Source organism: Tachyglossus aculeatus, chromosome 1, assembly GCF_015852505.1.
Source record: "Tachyglossus aculeatus isolate mTacAcu1 chromosome 1, mTacAcu1.pri, whole genome shotgun sequence".
Classification (NCBI taxonomy): Eukaryota; Metazoa; Chordata; class Mammalia; order Monotremata; family Tachyglossidae; genus Tachyglossus; species Tachyglossus aculeatus.
The window spans coordinates 146,619,951-146,630,538 of NC_052066.1; the positions used below are offsets into that span (position 1 = coordinate 146,619,951).

General features: G+C 48.1%; 1 protein-coding gene across 2 annotated transcripts in view; it reads right to left on the minus strand.

Moving 5' to 3' along the window:
* Positions 1-5,505, minus strand: part of RCOR1 (REST corepressor 1) — a 142,785-nt gene extending 137,280 nt beyond the window's left edge. For both annotated transcript variants that reach the window (XM_038742757.1, XM_038742715.1), the window contains exons 1-2: positions 5,039-5,505; positions 3,522-3,581 (exon numbers count right to left, since the gene is read on the minus strand). In XM_038742757.1, the coding sequence (XP_038598685.1) occupies positions 3,522-3,581; positions 5,039-5,339 (361 nt within the window). In that variant the 5' untranslated portion in view covers positions 5,340-5,505. The remainder of the gene's footprint in view (positions 1-3,521; positions 3,582-5,038) is intronic.
* Between the last annotated feature and the right edge of the window lie 5,083 nt (positions 5,506-10,588).

Genomic DNA, 10,588 nt, shown 5'->3' on the forward strand with positions numbered 1-10,588 from the left:
AGGCCAAACACAGACCCGTAAATTTAATCAGATAATAACACTGTACCTACATGTCTAAAAAGTATGGTTTGCAAATTATATTCCTGGGGTTTTAGAGCACCCCAACCACATGGTTTTAGAGAAGCAGCGTAGCTCAGTGGAAAAAGCCCGGGCTTGGGAGTCAGAGGTCGTGGGTTCTAATCCCAGCTCCGCCACTTGTCAGATGTGTGACTTTGGGCAAGTCACTTAACTTCTATGCCTCAGTTCCCTCATCTGTAAAATGGGGATTAAGACTGTGAGCCCCATGTGGGACAACCTGATAAACTTGTATTCATTCATTAATTCATTCTTTCAATTATATTTATTGAGCGCTTACTGTGTGCAGAGCACTGTACTAAGCGCTGGGAAAGTACAATACAGCAAAAAAGGGAGATAATCTTCTCCTTCCCCTTTCCAGAGGTGTTTTAACTGCTGGGTCCCAGTAGTTGTATCTTTCCCAGCGCTTAGAAAAGTGCTTGGCATATAGTAAGCGCCTAACAAATACCATTATTATTATAAGCACTTAATACAGTGTTCTGCACACAGTTGGCACTCAATACGATTGAATGAATGAACAAATGGATGGTTCTGAGGGGGGGGGTTCTAGGTAAAAAGAGAAATGCAACTTGTTAAAAATGAAGAGCTTGACAGAGAAATTTTGGAATACTTGTGTCAAGCCATGTTTCACATGTGTCATTGGACTGATGGGCTTGACCTATAAAACGAATAAAGGGTCAACTGTTACCAAAAACAATTTGCCTCCCCTTGCAGCCAATCAAGCAAAGAGGAGGAAAAAGATTTAAAAAAAAAAACCCAAAAAACCCTTGCTTCCTATTCCTACTCTTGTCACTCATGCAAATGAGAAGTGACTGCCAAAAAAGGAAGAGGAGGGGGATCAGAATCAGGCAATGCCAGAAAATTATTATTGCTGCTAACAGGGGATTAAAGAGAGCCGAAATGTAGATCATGTAACCTCAAAGACATCAATTTCTTTTCAAAGAGATTTGAGGTTGGCTAGGAGGAGTTAAAAAAAAAAAACTAGAAAAAGAAATTGAGATGTCATCTCCATTGTGTACAGGAAAACAAGGACCTCTCCATTTATTCCTACTCCAAACACCACAATGAGCGCTGAACACCTTCACTATCCTGGTGAGAGTTACACCTTTCTCTAGGAGTGTCCCTTGCGGTGTAATTTTCCCAAATTTTGTTGCATAACCTTTTCCCACTCTCATTATTCATATAAGTTTGTGATCAACAAAAGAAGGAACTCTAGTGTAAAGACCTCGAAACAGTGGGCTGACAAGGCTTCATCAAGGAGTTGAAACACATCTATTTTTTGAAATTAAAGTCACTTTCAACATGATGGACTCGAACAGCCAACCTATTTTAAAGCCCTATTGCATACACGGACACGACTGAATTCCTTTGTTTGGCTGCAAAATTTGTTCCTCTACCACTTTACATGCTCTCACAAAGAAGGGTGGTTTGGAGACCGTTCTACCGAATTTCTCTTCTGGACGAATTCATTTGAGCTATGACTCCGTTGCAAAATCTGACTTGTGACGGTTTTATCCCTTTTCGTTCTTCCCCACCCCTTCCCCCACCAAAACACGTACATTTACAAAGTCCCACAAAATCCAACTGCCATATGCGAGCCCTCCTGGCTCTATACGCTTTTTCTTGCTTTTAAGCCTGCAAAGCGCCCTCTGGAAAGCATCGACACTTCTTTTATTAACTGGGGGATACAGAGAGATCGTGTGTGTGTCGTGACGATCCCACTCACCCCATCACGATCCGGGGGAGGTAAGAGCCTCGAAGGCCGAGGGGGAAAGGGGGAAATGAAGGTGTGGGTTGGAAACGGGGCTCGACTGGCCTAAATGCTGAAAAGAGACGGGATCTTCTATTTCGACATGGCCAGGGAAACCTGGTTTCAGTCTTCTTTCATTCTCACGATGCTACCCCCACCTCCTCCTCGCCAGATCCCCCACTTCGCCATCGTGACCGGGAAGCCAACCGCGTGAGATGGAAAGCCCACCAGAGTCGCCTCCTCTGCCCCCCTTCAACGCATCCTTGTCCTTCTGTCCATCCTCCCCACCCCCGAAAATACCAAGCTTCTTCTCTGTGCCTCAGTTCCCTCATCTGCAAAATGAGGATTTAAGGTTGTGAGCCCCACATGGGGCAACCTGATCACCTTGTATCCTCCCCGGCGTTTAGAACAGCACATCGTAAGCCTTAATAAATGCCATTATTATTATTATATTTCGGGGAGGGTGATCCTTTCTTTTTCCTCCCAAGTCTGGAGGCACGTTTGCAGAACACGTTTTCTTCCTCCTGCTGTTCTTTCCGCGGACAGCAGGGTGAACACACGAAAAAAGAAAGTTGTTGATTTGATTCCTCCACCCCCCCACTCTCTTTTAATTGAAAATTACACCAGATCTCCAAGTAAAATGAACTTCCGGGGGTGGGGAGACCCCCAGAAGTTCACCCTCGGAGGAAAGGAGCCACAAGGCCCACGAATGGTGCCTTGGTGGCAAGAGCCCGGGCTTGGGAGTCCGAGGCACTGGGTTCGAATCCCAACTCCGCCCCTTGCCAGCTGTGTGACCTTGGGCAAGTCGCTTTGTTGTGCCTCAGTGACCTCATCTGTAAAATGGGGATGAAGACTGGGAGCCCCACGTGGGACAACCTGATCATCTTGTATCTCCCCCAGCGCTTAGGACAGTGCCTGGCACATAAAGAAGCAGTGTGGCTCAGTGGAAAGAGCACAGGCTTTGGAGTCAGAGGTCAGGGGTTCAAGTCCCGGCTCCGCCACTTGTCAGCTGTATGACTTTGGGCAAGTCATTTAACTTCTCTGGGCCTCGGTTACCTCATCTGTAAAAGGGGGATGAAGACTGTGAGCCCCCCATGGGACAACCTGATCACCTTGTAACCTCCCCAGTGCTTAAGAACAGTGCTTTGCACATAGTAAGTGCTTAATAAATGCCATTCTAGACTGTGAGCCCACTGTTGGGTAGGGACCGTATCTGTGTGTTGCCGACTTGTACTTCCCAAATGCTTAGTGCAGTGCTCTGCACACAGTAAGCGCTCAATACATATGATTGATTGATTATTATTATTATTATTATTATAGTAAAGGCTGGACTGTGAGCCCACTGCTGGGCAGGGACCGTCTCTATATGTTGCCAACTTGTACTTCCCAAGCGCTTAGTACAGTGCTCTGCACACAGTAAGCGCTCAATAAATACGATTGAATGAATGAATGGACAAATCCCAACATTATTGTTATTATTATAGTTATTATTAAGAGGGCCAGTTCGTCGTTGTTTTTATAGTTATTATTAAGAGGGTCAGTTCGAGGCTACCACGCCTTCAAGCTCCTCCTGCCCCCTCCCCTTTAGGAGGAGGGAGTTTGGAGGCTACGGCCCCCCCCCCCCCCCCAAAATACCCAATAGTGACCCACCCCCAGAAAACGAAAAGGGGTGTTCACCGCCCACCCCCAAACTCACCGGGATCGTAGTCGGGGACGATCGCTTGGTACTGGGGTCCGACTCTCATTCCTCCTCCTCCTGGGAAGGGAGAAGGGACAGGGGCTGAGTTGGACGAAGCAGCGTGGCTCAGTGGAAAGAGCCCGGGCTTTGGAGTCAGAGGCCATGGGTTCGAATCCCGACTCTGCCACACGTCTGCTGTGTGATCTCGGGCAAGTCACTTAACTTCTCTGGGCCTCAGTTCCCTCATCTGTAAAACGGGGGTTAAGACTGTGAGCCCCCCGTGGGGCAACCTGATCGGCCTGTATCCTCCCCAGCGCTTAGAACAGTGCTCGGCACGTAGTAAACACTTAACAAATACCATCATTATTATTATTATTACTTAACTTCTCTGGGCCTCAGTTCCCTCATCTGTAAAACGGGGGTTAAGACTGTGAGCCCCACGTGGGACAACCTGATCGGCCTGTATCCTCCCCCGCGCTTAGAACAGTGCTTGGCACATAGTAAGCACTTAACAAATACCATCATTATTATTATTATCACTTAACTTCTCTGGGCCTCAGCTCCCTCATCTGTAAAACGCTTAGTACAGTGCTCTGCACATAGTAAGCGCTCAATAAATACGATTGATGATGATGATAAAACGGGGATTAAGACTGTGAGCCCCCCGTGGGACAACCTGATCGGCCTGTATCCTCCCCCGCGCTTAGAACAGTGCTTGGCACAGAGTAAGCGCTTAACAAATACCATCATCATTATTATTATCACTTAACTTCTCTGGGCCTCAGTTCCCTCATCTATAAAATGGGGAGTAAGACTCTGAGCCCCACGTGGGACAACCTGATCAGCCTGTACCCTCCCCAGCGCTTGGCACATAGTAAGCGCTTAACAAACACCATCATCATTATTATTATCACTTCACTTCTCTGGGCCTCAGTTCCCTCATCCGTAAAACGGGGGTTGAGACTGCGAGCCCCCCGTGGGTCACCCTGATCGGCCTGCATCCTCCCCAGCGCTTAGCACATAGTAAGCGCTTAACAAACACCATCATCATTATTATTATCACTTAACTTCTCTGGGCCTCAGTTCCCTCATCCGTAAAACGGGGGTTGAGACTGCGAGCCCCCCGTGGGCCACCCTGATCGGCCTGTATCCTCCCCAGCGCTTAGCACATAGTAAGCGCTTAACAAACACCATCATCATTATTATTATCACTTCACTTCTCTGGGCCTCAGTTCCCTCATCTATAAAACGGGGATTAAGACTCTGAGCCCCACGTGGGACAACCTGATCGGCCTGTAGCCTCCCCAGCGCTTAGCACATAGTAAGCGCTTAACAAACACCATCATCATTATTATTACCACTTAACTTCTCTGGGCCTCAGTTCCCTCATCTATAAAACGGGGATTAAGACTCTGAGCCCCACGTGGGACACCCTGATCGGCCTGTATCCTCCCCAGCGCTTAGCACATAGTAAGCGCTTAGCAAATGCTGGAGAAGGAAGGGGGGGAGGAGAGGAGGGAAAGGCAGGGCCCCACCGTGCTCCTCGTCGCTCGACGACCCCGAACTCCCTTCCTCCCAGGAGTTGCTGCTGCTGTTTCCATTGGGCGCCGCGGCGGCCGGGGCCAAACTTTTAGTGGAGCCATTATTGGACGCCCCTGCCGCCGCCGCCGCCGCCGCGGGGGGGGTGGTGGTGGTGGTGGAGGAGGAGGACGAGGAGGATGAAGAGGAGGAGGACGACGAAGAGGCGGCGGCGGTGGAGGAGGAGGAGGCCGGGTGATTCCTCCCTCCTCGCCTCTTCCCGGAGACCTCTGGGCCCTTCTCCACCATGGCTGGCATCGGTTGGGGGGTCCGGAGGAGGAAGAAAAGGACCGGTCGTGGCGGGAGTGGGAGCGGGGGAACCGGCCTCAACCCCCCAGCGCGGATCCGGCCGCCACTTTGGCTCCCATGTCGGCGGCCCCGACTCCTCCGGGGGCCAGAGACGGACCGACAGACCGACCGACCGACCGACAGCCCGAGCACCGACGGAGACACCGAGAGAGGGGCGGGGCGGCCCCAACGGGGACGGGCGGGTGGGCGGGGCCGCGGCGGGGAGGGATACATTACCGCCCAATGGGGCGCCCGGAAACACAAGCCACGCCCCCCCTCCGGGCTGTCATTGGGCAGCCTCCGATTTTGGAACACAGGGCCGGCCCGCCATTGGCCCGCCGCCGCCGTCCATCAGAGGGGGGGCGGGACGGAAAAGTGGGGACGGGTGTGCGCGGGGGGCGGGGGGGGCCGGCCCCCGGAGCTTCCGTTGGCCGGGTTCGGTTGACGCGCACCGTCCGCCGTAAGGGGTTGGCCGAGCTTTGGGCGCCCCGTGATCGATCGATCAATCGATCAGTCGTATTTATTGAGCGCTTACTGGGCAACATAGAGAGACGCTCCCCACCCCACGGTGGGCTCACAGTCTAAAAGGGGGAGACAGAGAACAAAACCAAACACACTAACAAAATAAAATAAATAGAATAGATAGGTATAATCAATCAATCAATCAATCGTATTTATTGAAAGCTTACTGTGCGCAGAGCGCTGGGCTAAGCGCTTGGGAAGGACAAGTGGGCAACATAGACAGTCCCTACCCAACGGTGGGCTCACAGTCTACAAGGAGGAGACAGAGAACAAAACCGAACGTACTAACAAAATAAAATAAATTAGATAGGTACAATCAATCAATCAATCAATCGTATTTATTGAGCGCTTACTGTGTGCAGAGCGCTGGGCTAAGCGCTTGGGAAGGACAAGTGGGCAACATAGAGAGACGGTCCCTACTCAACGGTAGGCTCACAGTCTACAAAGGGGAGACAGAGAACAAAACCGAACATACTAACAAAATAAAATAGAATAGATATGTACAATCAATCAATCAATCAATCGTATTTATTGAGCGCTTACTGTGCGCAGAGCGCTGGGCTAAGCGCTTGGGAAGGACAAGTGGGCAACATAGAGAGACGGTCCCTACCCAACAGTGGGCTCACAGTCTACAAGGGGGAGACAGAGAACAAAACCGAACGTACTAACAAAATGAAATAAATAGAATAGATAGGTACAAGTAAAATAAATAGAGTAATAAATATGTACAAACATATATACATATATACAGCGCTTGATCGATCAATCAATCGTATTTATTGAGCGCTTACTGTGTGCAGAGCACTGGACTAAGCGCTTGGAAAGGACAAGGTGGCACCATAGAGAGACGGTCCCCACCCAACAGTGGGCTCACCGTCCAGCCTTTACTATGATAATAATAATAATAATCAATCAATTGTATTTATTGAGCGCTTACTGTGTGCAGAGCACTGGACTAAACACTTGGGAAGGACAAGTCGGCAACATATAGAGACGGTCCCTACCCAACGGTGGGCTCACAGTCTAAAAAGGGGAGACAGAGAACAAAACCGAACATACTAACAAAATAAAATAAATAGAATAGATATGTACACGTAAAATAAATAAATAAATAGAGTAATAAATATGTACAAACATATATACATATATAAGCGCTTGATTGATCAATCAATCAATCGTATTTATTGAGTGCTTACTGTGTGCAGAGCACTGGACTAAGCACTTGGGAAGGACAAGTTGGCAACATATAGAGACGGTCCCCACCCAACAGTGGGCTCACAGTCCAGCCTTTACTATAATAATAATAATCGATCAATCGTATTTATTGAGCGCTTACTGTGTGCAGAGCACTGGACTAAGCGCTTGGGAAGGACAAGTCGGCAACATGTAGAGACGGTCCCTACCCAACAGTGGGCTCACAGTCTAAAAGGGGGAGACAGAACAAAACCAAACATATTAACAAAATAAAATAAATAGAATAGATATGTACAAGTAAAATAAATAAATAAAGTAATAAATATGTACAAACATATATACATATATACAGTGCTTGATTGATCAATCAATCAATCGTATTTATTGAGCGCTTACTGTGTGCAGAGCACTGGACTAAGCACTTGGGAAGGACAAGTTGGCCACATATAGAGACGGTCCCTACCCAACAGTGGGCTCACAGTCCAGCCTTTACTATAATAATAATAATAATCAATCAATTGTATTTATTGAGCGCTTACTGTGTGCAGAGCACTGGACTAAACACTTGGGAAGGACAAGTTGGCAACATATAGAGACGGTCCCTACCCAACAGTGGGCTCACAGTCCAGTCTTTACTATAATAATAACAATAATAATCAATCAATCGTATTTATTGAGCGCTTACTGTGTGCAGAGCACTGGATTAAGTGTTTGGGAAGTACAAGTCGGCAACACACAGAGACGGTCCCTACCCAACAGTGGGTTCACAGTCTAGCATGGCATTTATTAAGCACTTACTATGTGCAAACACTGTTCTGGGCAATAGAGGGGATTCATCCTATAAATACGGGATAAATCCCATCGTATTTATTGGGCGCTCACTGTGTGCAGAGCACTGGACTAATCAATCAATCAATCAATCGTATTTATTGAGTGCTTACTGTGTGCAGAGCACTGGACTAATCAATCAATCAATTGTATTTATTGAGCGCTTACTGTGTGCAGAGCACTGTACTAAGCGCTTGGGAAGTACAAGTTGGCAACATATAGAGACAGTCCCTACCCAACAGTGGGCTCGCAGTCTAAAAGGGGGAGACAGAGAACAAAACCAAACATACTAACAAAATAAAATAAATAGAATAGCTGTGTACAAGTAAAATAAATAAATAGAGTAATAAATATGTACAAACATACAGTCTAAAAGGGGGAGACAGAGAACAAAACCAAACATACTAACAAAATAAAATAAATAGAATAGCTATGTACAAGTAAAATAGAGTAATAAATATGTACAAACATACTCAGTCTAGAAGGGGGTGACAGAGAACAAAACCAAACATACTAACAAAATAAAATAAATAGAATAGCTATGTACAAGTAAAATAAATAGAGTAATAAATATGTACAAACATAGATACATATATACAGGTGCTGTGGGGAAGAGAAGGAGGTAAGATGGGGGGATGGAGAGGGGGACGAGGGGGAGAGGAAGGAAGGGGCTCAGTCCGGGAAGGCCTCCTGGAGGAGGTGAGCGCTTGGGAACATAGAACATAGAAAGACGGTCCCTACCCAACAGAGGGCTCACAGTCGAGAAGGGGGAGGCAGGCAACAAAGCAAAACATATAAACCAAATAGAACAAATATGCACAAGTAAAATAGAGTGTACAAACATATATACAGGTGCTGTGGGGAGGGGAAGGAGGTAAGGCGGGGGGATGGAGAGGAAGGAGGGGGCTCAGTCTGGGAAGGCCTCCTGGAGGGGATAATCAATCAATCAATCAATCAATCAATCGTATTTATTGAGCGCTTACTGTGTGCAAGGCACTGTACTAAGCGCTTGGGAAGTACAAGTTGGCAACATATAGAGACAGTCCCTACCCAACAGTGGGCTCACAGCCTAGAAGGGGATAATAGCGTGGCTCAGTGGAAAGAGCACGGGCTTGGGAGCCAGAGGTCATGGGTTCGAATCCCAGCTCTGCCACATGTCTGCTGTGTGATCCTGGGCAGCAAGTCACTTAACTTCTCTGGGCCTCAGTTCCCTCATCTGTAAAATGGGGATGAAGACTGTGAGCCCCACGTGGGACAACCTGATCACCCTGAACAGTGCTTTGCACATAGTAAGCGCTTAACAAATGCCTATTATTATTATTATTTTATTATTATCACAGTATTTGCTAAGCGCTTACGATGTGCTAAGCGCTGCGTCTAGGCTGCCCCTCAGCCCACCCCCCATTTTCCCCGGCCCAGCCGGTCCTGGAGACCCCCCCACTGAAAAGAAGAGGGGGGAAAAATGTGGAAACGTGTTTACTTTTTTAACCGACACACAGCGCGCGTGTATCCACACTGTCACACTCACACACTAGATGTGAGCCCCCTTCTAGACTGTAAGCCCGTCGTGGGGTAGGGACCGTCTCTCTATGTTGCGGATTTGCACTTCCCAAGCGCTCAGCACACTGCTCTTGCACGCAGTCGGCGCTCAATAAATACGATTAAATGACTAGACTGTTGCATCGGGACTATTTTTCTTTCCTCTCTCCTCCTCGGGCGGAAGGTTACCTCAAACAGTTGCAGGGAACTCATACAAAGGGAAGGAAAAAAGTAATTGGGGAGGAGGCCCCTGTCCTCTGTTCATTCATTCAGTCGTACTTATTGAGCGCTTACTGGGTGCAGAGCACTGTACTAAGCGCTTGGGAAGGACAAGTTGGCAACATATAGAGACACTCCCTACCCAACAGCGGGCTCACAGTGTGGGAGTGGGTGGCAGGGGCCCAGGGTGGCCGCCTAATCAATCAATCAATCGTATTTATTGAGCGCTTACTGTGTGCAGAGCACTGTACTAAGCGCTTGGGAAGGACAAGTTGGCAACATCTAGAGACAGTCCCTACCCAACAGTGGGCTCACGGTCTAAAAGGGGGAGTCAGAACAAAACCAAACATGCTAACAAAATAAAATAAATAGACTAACGGAGCACCTTCCCCTCGCCCACCATCCTCGGGGGGATCGAGAGTGGGAGGGACGGAGAAGAGAGGGAATTGTGGCTTGGGAGTCAGAGGGCGTGGGTTCTAATCCCGACGCTGCCACTAATCAGCTGTGTGACTTTGGGCAAGTCGCTTAACTTCTCTGTGCCTCAGTGACCTCATCTGTCAAATGAGGATCACCTTGTATCCTCCCCAGCGCTTAGAATAGTGCTTTGCACATAGTAAGCGCTTAACAAATGCCTTCATTATTACCATTATTATTCTCTGGGCCTCAGTGATCTCATCTGTCAAATGGGATTGAAGACTGTGAGCCCCATGCAGGACAGCCTGATCACCTTGTATCCTCCCCAGCGCTTAGAATAGTGCTTTGCACATAGTAAGCGCTTAACAAATGCCTTCATTATTACCATTATTATTCTCTGGGCCTCAGTGATCTCATCTGTCAAATGGGGATGAAGACTGTGAGCCCCATGCAGGACAGCCTGATCACCTTGTATCCTCCCCAGCGCTTAGAATAGTGCTTTG